Source organism: Rousettus aegyptiacus, unplaced genomic scaffold (assembly GCF_014176215.1).
Source record: "Rousettus aegyptiacus isolate mRouAeg1 unplaced genomic scaffold, mRouAeg1.p scaffold_m13_p_17, whole genome shotgun sequence".
Taxonomy (NCBI): domain Eukaryota; kingdom Metazoa; phylum Chordata; class Mammalia; order Chiroptera; family Pteropodidae; genus Rousettus; species Rousettus aegyptiacus.
Window position 1 is genome coordinate 39,470,020 of NW_023416292.1, and position 22,741 is coordinate 39,492,760.

The window sequence follows — 22,741 nt, forward strand, 5'->3', positions numbered from 1 at the left end:
TGGTTTTGGAAGTATTCCTTTTCTGATTCTTGTTTTCTGGGTATTTAAAATGCAAAGAAAATTTTTAGAGAGTTAGTGAGCTAATTCTTTAGAAAAAGACTCTACTAGATTTTTAAGTTATCCCTGCAAATTGGAGGGCTTATAACTCAAAAGCTGTAATTTGACATTCAAATAATAATACTGAACTTACTGGACAATACAGAAAAGAAAATGAGAGAAATGTAAGGCCTTCCATGAACCTGAGTTAATTACTTTATCCTTACCAAGATTTAGTGAAACTAGATCTTTAATTACCAAAGAGGGTCTTGCAGGAAACCTGTAGTCTACAGGACCTTTCTAATTTTTACTAATTGACTAAAACACTCATGATGAATTATAAAATTTTGTGAATTGGAGAAAGAAATATGATTATTAAGGCAGTGAATCAAGACAATTGTCTTCATTTTACATAGAACAATGTCCTTCAGTGGTGACCAGAATACATCCCAGCACCATAAGCTCTTCACTGAAAATGAAAAACACAGAATAGTCGAAGCAGATGACTGCTCCTCTTTAGTTTTCTATTCTTCGTTCTGCTACTAATTTGTAGCCGTAGTAAATCACGAATCTACCTTCGTGTATCCAGGTCTCTTTCCACAAAATTAAAGGGGATGTTGTGAGATGTTAAGCAATGAAAGCAGAGCTGGAGCAGGTGAAGCAATATCAGTTTAACTCAAATTTGAGGTAAATAAAAATGAAAGGCAATGTTAAAAAAAAAACAACCCTCAAGCCCCCCCTTACCCACCAACACCAGATTTCACAAAAACACGGCTTATTATTTTGACAGTCTCCAGAGACCAGCCTTTACACTCTCGTTATAAAGCATCGTCACATGGAACAAGAGTGATTTTTTCCCCATCTCTCCGTTAGCCCTTCTGGATCCCTACTCCATTCGCACAGGCAAAAATAAAAATAAAAAATCCTTTCCTCCCACCTTCTAAGTTCTTCTAGCCGGACTGATAATCTAACTAAGAGAGAGAGGTTAACAGGAGAAAACGGACTATTTATCATGGATGCACATGCCTTAGGCATCATAAAATATGAGAACCCAAACGTACTGGGCAGCTGAGGTTTCTATGCCATTATGGACAAAGAAGAAAGGGGGAAAGGGGCCTGAGATTTCGAAAGAAATCAGCAATTTACAGGTGGCCGAGGAAGAGCGGAACACACATAGCAGGCAAATTCTTGCTAGGCAACCTGGAAACGGGACACAGGGAACATAAGTGAACGGGCCCTTGCTGGAGCCCCCCGCCCTTGCTGGAGCCCCGCACCCCGCGCTAGGTGGATGTGCTGAGTCTCTCCTGGAGCAGCTTCTCCACCTTAATCTCTGAGGCAGGAAGGGGGAGGGGAGGGCCAATGTTCTCTCTGAGTCTTTCGTTTCTTAATAACCAGCTTAAAATCGATATCCCAAAAGGCACATTTTGGGGGTGGCAAAACTTTCATCCCTTTCACCTTCTTCCCACTTCCTTACCACAGTGGGATGATTTCTGGAGCCAAATGGTGGAAGAAGAAGAATCTGTAACAGCCTCACTGGTCTCCCTCCCGGCTCCTCCCCTTAAGGGTCGGTCCCACTCTTGGTACCACTTTGTTCCACAAAAGGACCCGGAAAACTGCCACCGCCAGTGTCTCCTCTGTCCCACGGCCACCCACCTATGGATGCCAGTAAAACCCCTTCGTTTGAAATTCCCTACTGGGCGTGACACACAATGTACTGTGAGAAATCATTCCGTGATTTTTTAAAAAAATCTCTATTAAGAGAATGTTATTAATTCTAAACAAACAAACAAACAAACAACAAAAGAGAAACTTCTTTGTTCCCCTCCAGGGTATTATTTTTTGCAGCTTAAGGAATCCAAGCCCGAGCCTTACAAGGAGCCCAGGACACCTCAGCTCTTAAACGCTACAGTCGAATCTCACCAAAGCTGGCTCCTTGGTGGCTGTTCTCAGCATTCCTTTCGGCAAATGAAAACACATCCCGGAGAGAAGCAAAGCACTCATCTACAAATTAGTTCCTTTGCAGTTAATATATTGTTGTTAGGATTTAATACTCTCATTATTTTTCATTATTTACTGCCAATGTATTAATATCCCATGAAACGTTTCCCCTGAAATAATTTTAATCTTCTCATTTAGCTTGTTTTAAACTCAACCGCGTTGCAATTATGAACCTGCTCTCCTTAACTAACTCTTCACGGGGAGCCCACGCTCCCCTGCAAGGAAATTGTCACTAACTTGAAATGTTCCATGGCCCATAGGGACACTGGGTGCCAGGAAGCTCGATAGTCACCATAACATCAGTTCTTTCATGAGCTTAGCTTCAAAGCAGAGATCCCTTCTGATACCTTAAATCCTGTACAAAAGTCTGTCTACATGTCCCGAACGGGATCTCCTCACTCCACATTTAGGACTATGACAGTCAATGCTAGAAATGCACTTATTACCTCAAACAGCTCTCATTGATATACTTACAAAAAAACTGTCACTGTGCAGGGCGCCGGAGGTTAAGGGACATAAAAGCCACAGTCACAGGGGTCTCAAAATCCTCACAGGCAAGCAGAGGAAATCTCACAGGAAAGTTATGTCTAACAAAAGATACAATGAAAAGTTCTGTATACACAGAAATATCATAAAACATTCCAAGATTAATTGCCAAATAAGTAGTTAGACAGTTCAGAACAGTAAGGCTTGAATGAGCTGGGAAGTTAAGTTTTAAAGATGCTTGGGCAAAATCTTGATAATGGGGCAAGGGTTGAATGGCTACAAATGGAGGAAGGCATTCTCAGTATTTGCAAGTCACTCATTTACTGGTTACCTATCATGTGGGTACCAATCAGCTCAGAGCATTGCTACCCTAAATCATTTCTGCTTCAAAATTTACAATAAGTAGGTCTTATGTCTTGATCTTTTTCAAAAGAAAACCGAGGCATAAAGAAGTCACAGCTAATTCGTGGCAGAGCCATGATCTGGACACCCTGTATTTCCTAAGTCAGCTTTTCCACTCTGCTGTAATAGGTCTCCACTTAGCATTAAGTGGAGAAGATGGAATGAGAAAGAACCTGAAGAGCTGACACTTCAGGTTAGACCGGTTAGACCGGTTCATGGCAGGAAAGGACCCAAGAAGTTGAGCCAAGGGATTTAAAGACAGAGAGGTGGAGTCTGGGGGCTCTGAGCACCACGCAGGCCCCTCCTGGCAGACCCCAGCACACTGAGGGAGCGAGTGCTCCCAAGCCACAAGCTCTCCAGCCAGCCTAGATGCCTCTCGCATTTATTTTTGCTGCCCTTTCTGCTTCCAAACGCAGTCAGTTGAGAGAGTTTAGAGCTGCTTGCTCTACAAGACAAAGTCTCAGAACGTCAAAGATGCAAGGACTCAGAGAAACGGGCTAAGGCAAGAGAAGTTCTGGGCTCTCTCCCTCATTCGAGCCTGTACGTCACCCGCCCACAGTGAAGAACTAGACGCAAGACTCATCCCCCCAGTGTCGATGTGATCTAAATTTAAGATTTAACCTTTCTGTATCTGAATCTCTCTGTGGAATGATCTTTGTGATTGCTGCCCAGACAGCTTATGCAACCTTGAAACATATCTGTAGATGTCTGACACCCCAGGCTCTAAATGGTTCTCGGAACTTACCTATCCCACCGGGAAAACTAGATGAGTACTTTCATCTAATATTTAAAAATGCTAAGAGCCCTCTCTCATTACAGCAGTTGTTTGTTTTATATCAGCTGAGAGAAAATAGTGACCGAAGCTTCTGTTGATATCCTCACTTTTGAGAATTTGCATTTTACTATTTGGAACTGCATCTACACATGGTCGAGAAATGATATTACCAATCTGCAGGAGACGTTGTATTTATTCAGATTGGACAATATACCGATCTTCTATCAGATTTGCCATAATTTGCATTGACATCAAGGTCTTTCCAAAGACACCCAGGCCTCACACTGGGAATCGCTATGACCAGAGCTATTTAACTAATTAGGTAATTATTATCCTCCGAAAGTTAATGTTTCCTACCGTTTCCTCATTTAATGCAATGGGCTGTTAAATGCTGTTGCTGTTAAACAGCTCAAGGAGAGCCTGGTTTTTCTGATGTCAGCAGATTATTAATATAGAGATCCTAAACTCACCTTCATAGCACAACTATATTCCGATAAAGAATTTAAAAGCAGTTGCTTAAAGGGCAAAACTCTTGTTTGGTTGTTTGCTAGTTTTCCCTTCTGAAAGGCCTCATTAAGCACAAGAAGCTGAACAGCAGGGTTTAAAAAAAAAAAAAAATAAGGAAGCAAAAACTGTCTTCCAAAACCCAGGAGTTCAAATGAGATTGCATACAAATTGCCGGAGTTTCTCTTCATTCAGCAGAGCTGCGATTATTCCTACTTCTATGTGACTTGCATGGCAAACACTGGAACGGAAAGCAGAGACAAAGCGCCAGGACCTGGGAAAACAATAAAATCGCTGTGTCCCTTTGCTTCAGCAATGTACCAGGCTAGTCTCTGCCTTGCAAATTTCTTCCACATGCTGCTGTCCATCACAGAGGCAGCTTTTATGGCAGGGTGGGGGGATGGGAGGGAGCCCTCGATTGTCATAGAAACAATAGCAATCTGCGCCACCTTTGTGTGAGTGGATGGAAGATTTGATGCTGCTGTTTGGCCAGTTTCCAAGGACCCAGACTGGGAAACACTGGCGGGCTTGATGGGGAGCCCCTGAATCTCTGACAAGCAAACTGATATCCTTCAAGTGGGCTGTCACGTATCTGCCTGGGACAGAAGGTTAAGTAAAATACAACCTTGGATGTGGGAACACTTAGAAAGACACATTGCCCAACCCCTAGTCCCTGCTCCTGAGGTGTAAGCAGGGGTCTGGAACCTTGCACGTGGGTGGTCCATGCAGAGTGTCTGGGGACCCCGGGTTGAGCCCTCAGCCTGATGGGATTTGTTCTCATCAGAGAAGGATGTAATCATCCCTAAGAGACTCTAATTAAGCTGGTGATTACGGTTAGCGCTGGGAAAGGCGACGTCCCAAGGGTGAGAGGGAACTGCCAGGGACTGCGCCGTTGGTGTGCGAGGCCAGGTGGCTGTGGCCTTCCCTTGATTTACAGCCTCTTTGAGACTGCTGCAAAGTGGCTTCCCTCATAAATCAGCATGAGACTGTAAGCCTCGGTCCCCCTCAGGGTGCTCTAAATAGCTGGCAGCCCCCGGGGCTCACTTAGCACGGAGAGCATCCCTCCGAGAGGTGGGACACAGACCTGATGTATGTGAAGCTCAGGTGAAAATGCAGGGCCTGTGGGCTTGTGGAGGGGGAATTCCTGTGAGCAGAACTCCCAGAAGTCTCTCCCACTCTTGATGCTGTGGTGAGTACTGAGAGAGTATCTCAGGATAGGGGTGCAGAGCAGCAAGGAGGGCTTGGTGGTGAAACAAGCCAGGCAGTGGGCCTGTCACCAGGCAGAGGTCCCAGTGAAGGCCAGAAGGATCCGGAGAGGTGAGGGCGAGAGGTTACGATGACACAGGAGCAGGAAGCAGGAGGGTGCACGCGAGCAGAGATGAGCAGGCGGCCTCAGGTCTGACCAGCCCGACCCCCAGAGCACCCTGAACAGCATGTCCGAGGCTAGGTCGAGACAGCATCCAAATTTACTCAGAAGTTTTCTACGTGCTCCTGCTAGGACAAGAACAAATTACAAACCAGATCAGTTAGATTCAGTTTAGCTGCATGAGACAGAAAATAAAAAAAAAAGGCCTGGCCAATGCCAGAGGTTTGCAGACGAGGGCTGTTGTGTTGGCTTCGTGGCTGTCAGGGACCCAGGCTCCTCTTAGCTTTCCACTCCGCCTCTAAGCTGAGGGTGCTGGCCTCGCGGCCCACGTCGGGAGGAACAAAATATCCTCCACTTTCAAGGTTCTTCTGGCTGGTCTAATAATCAGCTGTGGGACAGGTTAGCAAGAAAGAATGGCCAAATGTAATATATACATACGTATAGGAACCCACATACTCGAGAGTCAGAGACCCCACATGCACAAGAGGTTCAGAGACAGAAAGGGGAGTTGAGGTATGTAAGACATCCTGAGCTAGGAAGGAGATAATGCACCTTGGGAGATTCAAAGGGTCATCGCAAGATAAGAAGAACAAGTGCTGAGTAGACAGAAGTTTGCCCTGCCCCAGACATAGGTCAAAAGAAGATATCACTAATAACCTCTTGAGGTAAGGACCCTAATTCGAATTCTTCTAGGTAATTAAAGGGAGGGGCAGAAGCCTCTCTCGAGTCTATGACTAAATTTGCCTTTTAGCTCAAAGTAATCTGCATACCACTGACACACATCTTGGGGTGGCCCAATCTGAACCCCAGCACCTACAATGGCTGCCATAGCTGCAGCCATCACAACCACATTCCAAACAGCAGGATGGAGGGAGAAGGGCACACAAAGGTTTACCAGCAGCACCAGCCAACACTTTCACACGAAACTCACTGGCCAGAATCTACTCTCAAGGCCACTCCTCGCTGCCAGGTGTGTGCGAAACGCAGTCTTTAGGTTGGATTCACTGCTGTTCTGAACGTTACTGGTACTAAGTAAAGGGGGAAATGGACAGTTTTAGGTAACTAGGAGTCTCTGCCAGCCAGGTATTTCCTCTTGGACTCTGATGATCTCTTCAGAATGTGTCAGTCATGGTCATTTAAAAAAACAAACAAACAAACAAACTATTCCTCTACTCACTACTCACCAAACGGGGGTGGGGGTGGTGCAGAGATTCCCACACTCACCAATCCTCCAACTCTCCAGACATCAACTGGGGGGTCCTACCATTCAGTTCTGACGTGAACGGCAAGAGTGAGTGCAGACCCCAGGGGCTGAGAACTCAGCCGCAGGACGGCCCCTCCCACCTCCAATGCCAACTGCAAGCCCAGGCCTCCCACACTTTTGACCAACCAGCTATAGATCAAGGATTCCGGGGTAAGCGGGGAGGTAGACGGGGGAAAAAGAGGTCAAATATGTGGTGACAGAAAGAAATCTAACTATGGGAGGTGAACACAATGTAAATATATATATATGCCTTACTGTTACAGTGTACAGCTAACACATCAGATTTCATTAACCAGTGTCACCATAAAAACAAAGAAAAAAACAAATAAATAAATCCTATAAATAAATAAATAGATAGATAGATAGATTCTATAAATAAATAAATAAATAAATAAATAAATAAATAAATAAGTCGAAGGTTCCCACAACTCTATCGTTGGGTTCAATAATTTACTAGAACAGCTCACTCACCTCGAGGTAACACTTACTATTATCAGTTTATCCTGAAGGATATAACTCAGGAACATTCAAACAAAGGAGCGGCCTGGGCAGGGCGTGTGGGAGGGGCGCAGGGTGTGTGGGAGGGGCGCAGAGCTCCTACGCCCTTCCGGACCACACCCCACTCCCAGCCCCTCAGAGCGTCCACCAGCCCGGGAGGCCGCAGACCCCCGTCCGTTAGGGCAGTTCGGGAGGGAGCGGTATATAGGCACGGTTGTTGAAATCGCAGTGATCTTGTACGGGGTAAAAAAAACTAATACTTTTTCTCCACCGTCTAAGTTCTGTTAAATGAGCTAATAATCAAATTAACAGGAGAAAATCAAAATTTCAATACAAGCACATGGGGACTTCGCACAGGCATAACATTTCCGAAGACAGTGAGGCGACGATGGGTGTGTGAGACATTTTGGACAAAAGAGAAAGCGGGTGGGGAACGGGGTATCCGATTTCAGAGGTGAGAATGGGTGATTTACAGGCAGCTGAGGACATGCAGAATACACGTGGCAGGCGAATTCTTGCCGGAAACCATGGGTCACATGGGGCATCTAGCTAACAGGCTCCAGCCCGATGTCTTCTTATTTACCATACATAATTCAAATTAGGCTAAGGCAGCATTCTGAGATTTTCTTCCTGAATCAGCTTTCTCTGTCTGAATCTCTGGAGCAGAGAGGGATTGGGGAGTTGAAAGTTTCTTTCTGAGTCTTTCGCAATAAACAGCTTAAAATAGATATCGCCAAAGCAGCTTCAGGGGGTCAAAATTCTGGTCCCCTTCAGACTCAGTGTCCAGCCCCTCTCTTCTCTCTGGAGGTGGGGGGGGGGAGGGAGGGCTGCAATTTCTTCATCTGGTGTCTCTCTCCAGGCCCAGCCAGTCGGTGGGAGCTGCGTCTTCTCCACATCGACAGGAGCCAGGAGCCCCTAGGCCTATGGCGGGAAATGGGTCAGGTGGGAGAGGAGCTGGCAGGGGCTAGTGCGGGGGGCGGGGGGCAGGGATTTGGGGGGTCAGGAGAGCTCTGCACAGGACAAACCACTTGCACCTTGAGGGAGCAGCACAGCCTCCTGATTCCCAAGAGGCGGCTTACACCTGCTTCCTGGCAACGCCTGCACCCGGAAAGCGTGTTGCCATGGGATGAGCAACAAGATGCAAAAGGAAGTCGGTACAGTAGAAAGAACACAGGCTCTGGGGTTGTCCGCTTACTTAGCGAATATTTCTTGAGCTCCTACTATGTGTCAGGCGCCCTTCTGGGGAATGCGGCAGTAAAGGTTGGTTCATAGGCCTGAGATGGAGGAAGCTATCTTAACCTTGAATTTTCAAAAATGAAAATAAAATGGAGTAGAGAGACCAGGTTCCCTGTTATCCAGAAAATAATGGCGCAGCTTTAGAATGCTAGTCCATCGTGAAGGGTGTTTAAAGGAAAAAAATATTCACAACGTTTGTTAAAGAATGGGAAGGCAAACGTTATTCCGGGGAGGGCATCGAGATCAGAGCAGGGACCCTGCAATGGGGCTTCGCAGTGCAGGAGAAAGACTGGGCCGAGCTCCAAATACAACAAGAGAACGTGGGGATTTAGCCAAGGAGCAAGGTGGGGTTAGCGGATAGAAATATTGGAAGTGGGGGATCTTGGTTAACAAACTTGGAATTCTCGCTATAAGTTGGGGACACTGCAGAGACAAACAAGGGAGTCCAGAGGTCGAGTCATTGAAAAAGAGCTCAGAGGAGCCAGATTTAGAGTTTGGTCGAGGAGAGAATCAGGGACGGATGAAAAACAAAACAAAAAAACCCCAAAACTCAATTCTACCATAATGACAAATCAAAAACAGTTGTCGAGTACCTGTACGCCTTCCACATTTTCTTATTATTCTAAAGTCAAGATAACAAGTGTGCTGTTACACGCCATCATTTAAACATATATTCACTGCAAAGTGGAGACAACCTGGCCCCATGGAGCGAAACAGCACATGAGTTCATTGCTTTAGATCTGTCATCGCGCATCCATTTCCTATCTTCCTCCACTCCTGGGAAGCAGTGGAGCATTCCCCATTTGAATTTGTTGTTTAGAATAGATACACGGGTACCTCCGTGTCAAGTGAGAAATGGTGCCCGTGGATATTCTTAAATTTATAAAGTATGTCTCTCTTACATTTATAAGTATTTGTTTCCTGGTACAGATCCTTATACATTCTCTTTCTCTGCTCCCCCAAACGAGGAGATGCCTCTGACACTGAAAACGAGTGAAGCAAAGACATACGGAAACCCAGGTGCATTCTGCCAAGCGAAAGAAGCCAATCTGAATGAGGCTGCCCACGGTACCATTCCAACTGTATGACAACCTGGAAAAGTAAAAAAACTCTGATTAATGAAAAGATTGGAGTTGCCAAGGATGGGGGGGGGGGGGAGGAGGGATGAACGGGTAGAGCGCAGAGGATTTTTAGATTAGTGAAACTACTCTGTATGATACTGTAATGGCGGATACGTTTCATTCAATACATTTGTCCAAACTCATAGAATGCATAACACCAAGAATAAGCTCTAAGACTTTGGGTACTTGTAATGTGTCAGTATAGGCTCATCTTGGATTTAAGAAGGGACCACTCTGGTGGGGGAGGTGTTGATGATGAGGGAGGTTATGCACGGGAAGGGGCGAGCTCTGTACTTTCCTCTCTATTTTGTTATAAACATAAAACTACACTTAAAAATCATCTTTCGAAAAATCTAAGGCAGCCTCATTATTTGGAATGATATACTGTTTTGGAAGATGCGACTTCTTAATTTGTGTCAGGATGAAATTTACAGAACACGATTGCAGAAAGGTTTCTAAACCACTTAATAGCACAAGCACCAGAGAAGGGCTGCTGCTATGTTAATACTTTTCTGGAGCTAAACGTTTCTTTTTGAGAGATCGCTGAGACAAATGCAAAACCGAAAGTCATCCATGCCCACCACCCCGTTCTCAGATTTCCTGATGTGAGTGTGACTCTGTATAAAGAACCGTTCTTTACGCAAGTGGCTGGGAGAGAGAATAGGACGAGCGGGGAGGCACTGTGCTTCCCTCCATCCCCGCCCCAGCGGTCAGGGCTGCGCTTACTGCTGGCCCCACCGCCTCTCTGGCTGCAAAACGCTGCGGTGCAGAAACCTGGGCTGCGAATGGCTCGACAATGAGGGGCTCCTGGAGGCTGGAACACAGGAGAAAGGGGCAGGCGAGGACGCCAACTCCATACGAGAGATCTTAAGGTGGCCTGTGAACTAGAGGCCAAGAGGACGGCGTGAAGAATGGGAGGGGAGCGAGAGGGGCATCCCCTGCTCACACTTGGTCCTGAACTCTGCAAAGGGCTGCAGAACAATGCGGAACCGAGGTGCTGGTGCAGCACGCAGATCAGAGCTGAGGCCTTTGACTCGAGAGCTTGTCAGCGCTAAATCCTGACGCGAAAAAAAAAAAAAGAACAAAAGAAAGTCGGAAGGCGTGTGTATATCAAAGGAAAAGGGCCTGAACAAATGCAAAGAAATGCTTCGGCCTAAGACGCTTCCGGAGTTTGAGATGCTAATGCGGCAGCCATCAACGCCCTCTGCAGCTGCGACTCTGAGCGCTACCTTCTCTCTAACTGACACTTTGATACCACAGCCTTTGAAGTCCTTTTTCATATGTTTGTAATTTCTGCAACGGAAAGAGCTGACTGTTCTGGCGTTCACCCTCTCCTTAGCAAAAGGCAGGTTCGTCGGCGCCCTCTGCTGCTGCTACTGCGACGCTGCAGCAAGGAGAGCAAGAAGAGAACGCCGTTTCCTCGTGTGCGCTGCAGCACATTTTTATTAAAGATTACCCCCATCTGTGGTTATCAAACTTAAGCGTTTGCCAGAAACGCCTGGAGAGCTCGTTGAAACAAGATTTCTGGGTCCCACCCCCAGAGTTTCCGATTCAGTGGGTTCCAAGCGGAGCCGGATAAATTTGCATTTCTAGCAAGTTCCCAGGTGATGCTGGCGAGGGAGCACAGGCCCAGAACCTCCACGCGGTACACACTAGGCGCTGGGAGTGCTGGGAAGGCGCTTTAGGACACCACTGGACCTTGTTAAAGCGGTAAGGGTGCTGAGCAGACCGAAAAAGATTTCCACTTGCGCCAGGGTGTCATTCAGGATAGTACGTGGTGCCGGCCCTATGAGAACTGAGGTCTCAACCCGCAGCCGCTGCACGTCCCATTACAACGAGCGGAGCCTCAACTACCTTGACCTGACCTTGACATGCAGTCACATCTACAACTGCCACCTAGGAAGAAAACGCACCTCGGAACGTTGCTGACATAGGAAAGCTTCCCGCACACTCAGCTATCCACTGGCTTCTGACTGCTTTCACCAGCAACATCCAACATCTTGTGTCTTATGGTACAAGAGCACAGTTGTGGGGCTGAGGCTGTGGCGAGTTTTCTCCCTGAAGCTCGGTGTGTGGGTGCAGGTGTGAGAAAGCCAAGTCTCTGCTGTCGCTGCTCTCAGTCACTTTGTGTCCCCTCCCCACCCCCCACTGCTGACAGGAGAGGCTCCTTTGCAGGGCTCCACATCACACCCCCTGACTTCCCCTTTCTTCTCACTTTGTGTTTTACATACTCTAAATAACGACAGTTTCCCCTCTCGCCCGTGAAGCTTTGACCTGTAATGCCCTATCCTCACCTGCCCAGTGACACTCTTGCCACCACCACCCTTGTCTGAGCAACTGCTGTTCATCTATTCGATTTTGTCTTTGGACAGCCGCCCTCTACCCCCTACCCCTACCTCACCCCAGAGGAAGGGGACCCCAGGTGGCCCACAGCCCTCCACACTCTATGGCAACTGCGTGTTGACTCACGGCCCCTCCCTGAGGCAGCGACTAGGACCTCCCCCTCAGGTGCTAATGTGAGAGGTAACCATGCAAACCAGACACACTCACACTTCATAAGCCTCCTTACCCCACCATTCGGTATTGCCAAGTAAGTTTAATTCAACTTCTTTAGCAATTCAAGTTCCAGATGTGAGCCTATTTTCACACATGTCCCTCCCCACCCCTGCACCCTTCTGTGAATCTCCAAAAGCTCAACCTAAGTATATATACCTTTAAACCACCGTCTTGTCTGCCTCTCAAAGACTCATTTCTTGGTCAGGTAGACCTAGGAACATGTCCTGGACTACATCATAACTCTATTTTAGCTCTTACTCTCAGAGACGATTGATAATCCGGTCCATTTTCTCTGCCTCCAGGCTCTTGGACAACTCTGTGGATGAGAGGGTGCTGGGGGGCAATGGCTTCATCCGCCACCTTTCATCAGGGTCACGCGTAAGCCTTCCCAACAGAGGGGAATCCGTGTTTAAAAATAATTCTCAAGATACTCAATGAATAAAAGAGGGCATTTCATTAATTTTATGGTGAGTAATGGACATTTCTGCACCTAAGTGACGTTGCCGTTGGCTGTGCTGCCGGGAGCGATCCAGGCTGCCCGGAAGTGCTGCACTTAGGAGTGAAATCTCATCCGGCATCACCAGGGAGAAGCCCATGACGGGGCAGGAGTTACAGTACTTTCCCCAGTTTGATAAATGAATCACATTGACTTTCTGAAGTCCTCCGGGAACATGTAAAGACTCGGGAAAAGGAACATCCTTGTCTGAGCAGCTGTGATCGACTCTTAGAGTAATTCCTGGGAATTCACAGCCAGGGAAGCCTCTCGCTGACCCCAAAGTGGACATTCATTTCCAGGAAACCTTTTGCACTTGCATTATTGTCACTATAATAAGCATAAAAGAAGAGCACATGAGGAGTGCTTCTGGAAGAAGCTTTCCTGCTTCGTTTCTGAACCTCATGCATTCCCCTGTGGCAGCTGATAAAACTGACCCAGAATCCCAGGATCACTCACTGTAGGCACATCTATGGAACAGTCGTCTGACCCCTCGAAGATTCCATTTTCTTACCTGTAAAATGAAGGTCCTACTCTGCCCTGCGGGTGGCTGGTTGCACGGGATGAATGAAATGCAGCATGCCAGACTCTCTGTGTTCAGAACCGCTTCTCACCAGCTGTGTGACTTTGAACAAGTTACTTACCCTCCCTGTTCCTCAATTTCCTCATAATAATAACACTCGCTTATGGTGTTTTTATGAAAATGAAATGTGTTAACACAGGTACAGAGCCAAGAGCGGTGTTCAGAACCACTCAGAAAGTGTTCGCTGTGATTATGATTGTATGTGAGGAGCCAAGAGTGGTTCCTGCACTGCACGTTCTAGACATTCAATAAATGTGACTTGTCTTGTGCTGTTATTCTTTTGGCAAACTCCAAGGGAAACATTAGGTAACCTTACTCAGTACCTGCTATTTTCCAGTTCCTCTATATAAATCAGGATTACAGCAAAGGATTGTCCCCTTATCTCCATGGATGCAGACCTCTTGGCTAAATCCCTATTGGAAATATGGCTGACCTCCAGGCAAAAAAAAAAAAAAAAAAAGTGATCTCAAAAGCTCTCCTGACAAAAAATACATACCCTTCCAACCTACCTGGCCCCAACGAAAGAATATACTGCCCTGTCTCACCAACCCACCCGTAGGCTTCAAATACTCATGATTTCATAATTCAGCAAATATTTGCAAAGCATCTGCCATATTTAAAGCAATAAGAAAGACGCAAAGAAGGAGCAGTCATGACCCTGCCTCAAGGACCTGGTGGTGGCTACCAGGGCAGAGGAGAAACAAAAGGCAGCGGGTGAAGCCTCCATGAGAGAGAAACAAAAGGGGTCAGGAAAGAGCTCAGGAAGGAAGTAGCCTTGGGACTTCATCTTAATCAATGTGTGGCATTCGAATGGCATCCAAGCGAATGGGGAATTCCAAAGGGAAGGAAGAGGGAGAGCAAAATTTTAGCCATTGGCAAGCAAAGGACACCTCAGAAAAGGTATGTTGTTTTTCTCAGGCAGGATTAGGGTAAGAAAGAAGAAGAGCTGGAGATAAATATTTTAAAGATGTTTAGGGCAGAGCTGAGAGAGCGTCAGGATACCTATAAAGCAGGGAGCCAGCGAGGGTTTTTGAAAGCCAAGAAGCAACGTGACTAAAGCTGGTTCTTGGAAGGGAAATCTAACAACATTGTCGGAAACGAATATGAGAGGAGAGAGTAGGAGTTGAGAGGTTATTACAAAAGTCCAGGTGAGAAAGTAGGCAAATGGTGCGGGGGGGGGGGGAGGGGCGGGGCGGACAGGAGGATGAGAAAGACGTGGGATGGCATGGCCACAGATACTGGCCAGTGGCTGGACCGGGAGGTGGAAAGAGAAAGAAACCAAGGATGCGCCTCAGGTCCTGAACCTAGCTGCCTGGCGGGACAAAGGAACAAGGCCCTCCACAAAAGCAGGGAAGAAGAAGGTTCTGGCTCTGGCGAGAAATGATGGCTCGAGTTTGTCCCTCACTGAGAATTAGTCCTGCCCTTCCCACAACCGTTAATGAAACTGCAAATAGTGGGAATTACTTTCGCAGCTTTTTCTTTATTTACAGAAGGGGTCTCTATGAAAATCGTGGGGCTCTGTGGCACTTGAGTAGAAAGGAAAGGATGACAAAAGCAGAGGCAGAGAAGAGAATGAACCTTCTCTTCCTTCCTCAGTTTGTCTGACAAGCTTGTCTCTTGCTCAGAAAGAAAGAATGAAAGGAGGAATTTACCCCATTGGCATGTAAGTTCCATGAGAGCAGGACATTCTGTTTTGTTTTGTTTTGTTTTGTTTTGTTTTGTTTTGTTTTGTTTTGTGATGTATCTCTAGTCCCTAGCATAATCCCTGACCACGGTGGGAGCTCAATAAATGTTTGTTGAATGAATGAATTATCCCCGTTTCTAAGAATATAGGAAATGAAGAAATAAATAGAAGGTCCCTTCAAATCCCCCTCCCAGCCCCAGTCATCTAGTCTTCTCATGCCTTTAATTTTTTTTTCATCTTTTTCCAAACACACCTAGAAATGATTCTCAAAAAACCCTGCTTTATATTCTCACGTTTGCAAAGCTCTCAGGAATTGACAATTGCAGGAGCTATAACAAGGAAAGGGCAGCTCTCTGATGAGCAGGAAGCTGGCTGTTTATGTCGTCAAGCAAATATGGTCCCTCCCTTGGGAGGATGCTGGGTCTGGAAGTATGCAAGTGTTTGACTTCTTTTCTTGACTTTATTTTCTAATTGTTGACTCGTTGCATTACTTTCCAACATTTCCCTTATAGAATATGACTGGACAGAAATTTTCCATGTGGAGACTGGAATGCCATCTAGAATCCTGTATCCTCTGATGCTATGAGAGGACAACTTACAACCACTTTTGGGAAATCTGAGGAGTGAATTCTTTTGCAGACTCTTGAAAAGCATCAGAAGGTCCAGGAGCTGGTTTGAGAGGAAAGACATTAAGGTAAAATGTGTTTTAAGTGGATAAAGATTGAGAGGTAAAAGGATGTTATTCAAAAGAGTAGTTTATGAGTCAGGTTGCTTTTGACATCAGAGGTCTTTAATATCAGGTCCACCCATCCGGACTTGCTGAGTTCAATCATATCTTATCCTCCTTTTCTGCTTCCTGAGACTTAATCATGGTTTCCTCCGCGAGTGTCATCAGCTGCCTAAAACTTTACAAGATAAAAGGATGTTTTCTTTTGAGGAAGCTGCTCCTCAGGGCTGAATCTGACTTCCAAACCTACCATTTTAACTATGGAATGCTTGACATGGGCATTCCTCCCCCTCCTCAAACTATTTTCTGGAGTCATTTATTAGGTGCCTACTGCATGCGAAGCCAGGTGGGCGACTTTGTCTCTGCCCTGAAGTAAACCACTCTTGTGTAGAGAAAGACACACAGCCGTCCCTTCTGTAACAGACATGTCAAGGGCTGACAGGGAGTCACTGAAGGTTTTTGACCAGTAAGTTTCATAATTATCTGGCTTAGCCTTTTGAGATGCATTCTACTTTACCTCTGTCATGACTAGCTTCATCCCTTCCAAGAAGTGCAGGAGAGAAGATAAATTTACATGTTCACTTTTCAAATTTATTGTTGAGTCCATTCTGAGGAATTATACAGGCACCTACTACTAGTTAAATCCTAAAGAGGACTACTCATAGTTGGAAGTATTTGGAGAGAGCTATAGCTGAAGTTGGGAAAGTAATCAAGTTCAAGAGAAAACAACAACAACAACAACAACAACAACAACAACAACAACATTATCTGGGTGAGGAAACCAAGAAGAAAAGAAGAAAATGGTAGGAGGAAATGGATGGGGAAAAACATGTGGACTCTAGGAGGAAGAAAAGAAAATCTAATTTAGAGACATGAAAGTACTAAGTGGATAAAGGTACTAAGAAACGATCAGGTATATTTCTTTATAATCCTTATATTTGTGAGTCATACTTCTTCTCTTTTGAGAACCAAGCTTGATGTCTGTCCACCACCTGTTTAATTTCCCAGGTCACCTTAACTTGTACTAGGCTGCCATGTCATAATGTATCATTTGGGTTACTTGCAGTGTTTGATGTTAATATTGTAAATATACAAGGGAAGGCAAGAAAGTGACATAGCACTCCAGAGCAAGACCCCGTGAGGAACCCAAAAGTAAATCAGCAAAGCTTCCTTGCTGCTTTGGAATTCAGAATAATCCAGGTGACCTGCTTCTGCACCTCACTCAGAAGCAGGCAGCTCTGGCTCTCCCTGTGGTTGACTCTGCTGTTTTCAGGTACAAGATTCTCTCTCCTCCTCTGCTTCTTTTCCCCTGCTGCTCCCTCTCCCTCCTTTCTCTCTAGCATCAGATTTCCATGTAGGAGAGAACATGAACGGGTTAGGAGCTACCAGTGAGGACCACTTCCCCTGGACAGAGTCCTTGACTTGGGAGCGGCAGAGGAGCTGATCCACGGGCTCCTGATGGCCCGGGCACCCATCCCCACTCCATCTGTCCATGCCTCAGTGGATGTGAGCAGAGCTCCCTCGGGCTGCTGAAAGGGTTCAGAGCGTGGCAAGCACCTAGGAGCTCATGGACTTTCATGGAGTTTCCATGAATAAGGCTAACAAGTATCACAGAATTAACAGAATTAACAGAACATTGAAAACATCATTTATCCAAATTGGATAAATGAAATTCCAACTCAGCACACCTGCCCTCCCCCATAGACGTCCTCTTCTTACCCTTCTAGTCCCTCAGTCTCTAAAACTGAATTTATCTGCGGTTCCTCTCTTTCTCTCGCATCCCACATTTTAATCTGACTGGAAATCCTATTGACTCTACTTTTTAAATATATCCAGAAACTCGGGATTTCTCCAGTCGCCGTCATCATCACCGTAGTCCAAATCACCATTACCTGCAGCAGGCACCTATCTCTATGCCCCCACCCCTGCTTCCCACTCGTACTCACCTCCCACCAGTCTATTCTCAACGCAGCAGCCAGAATGGTCCTTTTAATTGGTCAGGTCATGTCACCAACCTGTTTAAAACTCTGTAATAGGTTTGCGTGGCTCTTAGGAGAAAGCCAGAGTCCTTACAATGGCCTACAGGCCTGACGTGACTTGGCCTCCCCACCTCCTGTCTGCCTCTCTCACTCTTGATCACTCTCTGCCAGACACACTGGCCTCTTTGATGTTTCTGGAACATACCACGCATGCTCTCACCTCAGCCTTTGCACTGGCTTGTCCCTCATTCCTGAACTCTCTCCCCCAGCAATGCACAGGGCTAACTCCCTCAGCTCCTCCAGGTCTGTGCTCAGGTGTCACCTTCTTCGACTCATGAATCACCCCACTTGACATTCCATCACTCTCTGTCCCCACATTTGCCATACGTGGCATTTTACAACATGCCATATCATTTCTTTCATATATTTTGGGAGTGGGATTTTTTGTTCGTTTCTTTTCTTTTCTTTTCTTTTCTTTTCTTTTCTTTTGCGGAGCAGGAGGATGAGTGGGTATTTTTCTTTCTGGCCTCTCTCTCCCCCATAGAATGAAAGCTCCACGAGGAAACCTAGATCAATCTCTACAACTTGTAGATGCTCACTCAGTATTTGTTGGTGAATACCTGATTTCCAGGACAACCAAAGCAGTGCCCTGAGCTTACTGACTTAGAAGAGATCACTTGAGTACAGTGAAAATTCAGCTGTGGTTTTGGGTTTGGTGTGATGGGTTGAAAAAAAACTGTGATTTGCAAAGTATGCTCTTTTTTTCCTACTATCTACCTCCTAATCGCCAGCGTGCGCTGATGGAGATGCATTCACAGACACTGGCATGCTTGTTCCCATAAACAGGTGCGAGCCAGTGAGTCAGTCCATGAGCTTGTGAACAAACAGATCACTGTGGTCCAGGTGGGATAAAAAGGTATGGTTGTCATCCTCAAGGAATGTACGTGTAGCATGTACGAATAATGATTCTACTATACTCAGGCATGAGAAATGTCATATTGTTGCTGTTTTTTTTTTTTTTCTTTCTCTAAATCAAATTAAATCTGCCCTACTCCCTCTCAACCCAGCTCAGGCTGAGGTCTTGTGCTGTGGGCCCCAAGGCCACCCTGGCTTCCACATGTCCCCATCAGAGATCTTGTTAAATCGCGGGGTGCTGTGATGGAGTGTGGTGCAGGTCTATGACAGTCTCGGGAATTTTCCATCACCAAATTTTCCCTAAATTTGAAGGAGGCTCATCTTCCTTTAAGAGGGGGGTCACCTCTTCTTTTTAAACAGTGTCGACCTCTAGTCTCTCCTTCTCAGTGATCCTGAAGCCCAAAGATTTGTTACTTCAGGCTGACAGATGGGGTGGAGCTGGGGAGAGCTCTGTGGGGCACAGAGCTTAACTCATCTCTTTACCTGATGTACTATATCTGATAAGACAAAACGGCCTCACAATGACTACAGCAAAAGAAGTTGTAAAACAAAGCTTCTAAATTGAATGTATAAATTCTCAGACAATGTAAAATAGAGAATTGATCCAAAGGGCTAGAATTTATCAGAGAAGCGTTCCTGGAGGAAGCAGATTTTGAATCAATCCTGGGACAGGTAGAGAGAGCTTGACACTTTCCAATAAAGGAGGAGGGATGATTTTCTTTTCGATATATGATAGGGGATAGAGGGGGAGGGCACCAAGTCAAGAAACAGTGAGTCAGATACCACAGGGCATTCTGCACTGTGGCAGAACAGCAAGTCTCTGGTGTGGCAGACGGCTGGAAATCCAAGCGCATCAAGTATGACTCAAGACCAGTTTAGATTCTGGGAAGAGAAGCAGGGGAATAAAAGTATGCTCATGAAGCAATAGTGAAAGATGACCCACGAAAAGGAAAAGACCACAATGAAAACTCCCAAGTGTGAGATTGGGTACTCCATTCCAGCCAAGGCATAGATTTTCAACCGGATTACATTTCCCAGAGCTCCTTCGGTCCCTGGAAGTCATCAAATCCAACTTCTCCTTCTGTTGGTCACAGACTGGAAGCCACAGAGACTCACTGACGTAGAGAACCTTTAGGTCATCTGTCCTTATCTTCTGAGATGGCGCTACCCTTTGAAGGCTTCTCTCTACCTCAGGACCACCAAACCCTTAAAAAGACACAGCATTAATGTCACAGAACGCCCACTCCCAGCAAAAGAAAGGGCTTTTAACAGACAAAAGGAATGCTCTCCACGTCAAGGTAGCTTCAAAGTAGTGGTGTATACTTAGTCCTAGCCTGAGACGGTACTCAGGCATACACGTTTTCATTATTCCTACAACGTGTCTAGTCTTTATCCTTCGAGGTGAATGATTGTGTGAAAAAGCTAAAAGTCCTTCAGATCTAGCTCTGGCGATCAAGGTACATGATCAGACTGGATGCGATGCCATTTTATTAGGAGTAAATAGATTGATTTTCTCGTGTGATTTCTTTTCAAGGCTCATTAGGCACGGCTACTGATTTCTTACTCTGTCAGGATAATGGATGGTTTCCACAGTTCCTGCCATCAGGAAGCTTACATTTTACAGCAACATTTACTCAAGTGAACATTTAATACCCACAAAAGCATAATACCAGGATGTGTGAGAACAGAGTGAGCCATTATTTTGAATTGAGAAACAGGGAAATGTTTTGTAGGAAAAGTAACATTTTAGCTGTGGTTGGGGGATAAATAGAATCAATAAGCAAAGAAAGGAATGAAAAGAACATTCCATACTAAATAAGAATAAAAAGACACAGAAATGCGAAAGTGCAGAGTGAGTTCAAGAAAAAGCAGATAGTTCTGTGGTTGGAGATACTGGCACTGGGCGGTGGCGGCAGAAGGTCACCGGCAGACGGTGGGGGTTTATAAACACCAGACTCTCGGGCTTGCAGCAGAGCCAGAGGGGCGCTTCCTGTCATATTCTGAACAATGACAGCCTCGTTACAATCAATGGATAGCTTCCTGAGATGCGCGGTTTGAAGGACAACACCCATCGGCACACTGAGTTCCAAGACTACCAAAATACAAATCAGTCCCTATTACTTGATAATCACATCTCACTTGACAGGATCATGTCTCAGGAGAGGAAAATTTAGCACCAGTTAGTTAAGAAATCAGGCTTCGGACACTAAATGAGTCATCGGCAGACCCACAACAGAGAAGCAGACTGTCTGTCCTGCAGGGCGGCCTGTCGTGGGAGATTACAGATGATAAAAATAAAGCCTTCCAGGAAGCCACCTTGAGAAAAATCTGCTGCTGCCTCAAGGGAGTTACAGAAGTCTCTCGTAGGGTCAGGGATCACAGGAGATGAGGTGGCGGGGGTCGGGGTGCATGGACTGAGTTTGGGAAGAGCCCAGCATAGCTGAGTGCTGAGTTACAAGGCAGAGAGATGGAGAAGAAAGTCAGAAGGTTGCAGCTGGCTCAGCCCGTGGATGCGCAAGATGCACAATGAGGGCTCAAGGTGGAGCACCCAGAGCAGTATGATTAATTCTGAAAGCCATTATATTGGTGGTTCGAGGCAACTAATGTAATGCTCTGTCCTGGTCAGAACTGGCCCCAGAACAGTGGCTCTCAAACTTTGGAAAGATCTGGAGGGTCTGTCAAAACACATGGCTGAGCCCCACCCCAGGATTTCTGATTCAGTTGATCTGGGATGGGCTGAAGAATCTGATTTTCTAACGACTTCCCAGGTAGTGCTGATGCTGCTGGTCTGAGAACCACTGACCTAGAACTCAATGGGCCAGAGTGTTCAGATAGTCTTCAGTCTCTGACTCTAAAGGGAACTGGAAAGGGTAGGATTTGAATACTTCCAGCCAAGACTAACTGCAGGGGTTTTAGATGCTCAGGAAACTGATAAGGCTCAAAGGAGGCAACAGCTCAGGACAGTGATGATGCAACAAAAGTGAGGAGGAAGGGAAAGCTAATTGAAAGGAACGAGTTTCAGAAGCAATTTGGCCATTTGCCCAGAACAACCACCTGTTGGAGGAGGAGCCGCATCGCCAGCCCATCACATCACCGCTGGCACCTGGCCGCCTCTAGAATCATCAAGGAGCTTTCGAAAAATACCAGGTCCTGGGCCCCAAACCCAGGCAAGTTAGATCAAAATCCGTGCATGGGGGGCCCTGACTGAGAGAGGTGCTGAAAGCTCCCAGGTGATGCTAACATGCAAGTAGGGCTGGGAGCCAGCCCCCGGTCTAAGGAAAATCTGATCCTGTGTAGAGGAAGACAAAAAATCTAATAGGAGAGTCTATGGAATGAGGAGTCCATCTCCATTAACTTAAAACTTAACAAGATTTCTAAACTTGACCAGTCCTCACGCTCTTGCTCTGTCCCTCCCAGTCCCTTAAGTCCCTTTTCCTGCTGTTGATATCCCCAGTGCCTAAACAGCGTCCTCAGGGCACTCCCCCAAAGCTTTGCTAATGGGATCACCATTATGGTTTATAGCAGCCAAACAGCCTACAGCTAAAAATATTGAACAAGGCTTTCTCCTAGAGCTCGCTTTCTTCCTGTCTCTCAGAGGCCTGGTGCCAAGTGCAAGTTCAAATAGTTTTTGTCTCTGCATAGCCGCAGTCCATAAATCACTCATTTTATATCAAATTATATCAAATTAAAAATGTAGGTTTCAGATTCATAAAATAGGACATGGTTCCATAGCGTAGCGGTTAGCGCGTCTGCTTTACATGCAGAAGGTTCTGGGTTCATGCCCTAGTGGAGCCACGACCCATGGTCGATGGCCATGCCACTCTGAACCAAGCCTGATGTCTGATCTCAAAAGCTAAACAGGGTCAGGCCTGATTAGTACTTGGATAGGTGACCACCTAGGAAGGCCAGGTGCTGTAGGTATAAAAAGAAAAAAAAAAGTCATAAAACGCCCTTGCGAAAAAATTTATAGGAAAGCTAGTCAAATAGTTTAGATACGTAGAATCTCAGTATAGTGAAATATAAGTGAAATTTTATAGGAAACTTCAATATATAAAATAGACACAAATGAGATACTACAGAACACTGTGCATGATATATTGCTATTTGTGTTAATAAGG

At 45.9% G+C, this 22,741-nt stretch overlaps 1 protein-coding gene across 4 annotated transcripts in view; it reads right to left on the reverse strand.

The window, feature by feature from the left end:
• The window catches only part of LOC118612920, a 45,520-nt gene that overhangs the window by 18,424 nt on the left and 4,355 nt on the right, over positions 1–22,741 (reverse strand). For 3 of the 4 annotated variants that reach the window (XM_036235134.1, XM_036235135.1, XM_036235136.1), the window contains one exon: positions 18,716–19,829. The exons of the other annotated variant lie outside the window; for it this stretch is intronic. In XM_036235134.1, the coding sequence (XP_036091027.1) occupies positions 19,477–19,829 (353 nt within the window). In that variant the 3' untranslated portion in view covers positions 18,716–19,476. Of the gene's footprint in view, positions 1–18,715; positions 19,830–22,741 lie in introns of those variants that run through there. 4 annotated transcript variants of the gene reach the window in all.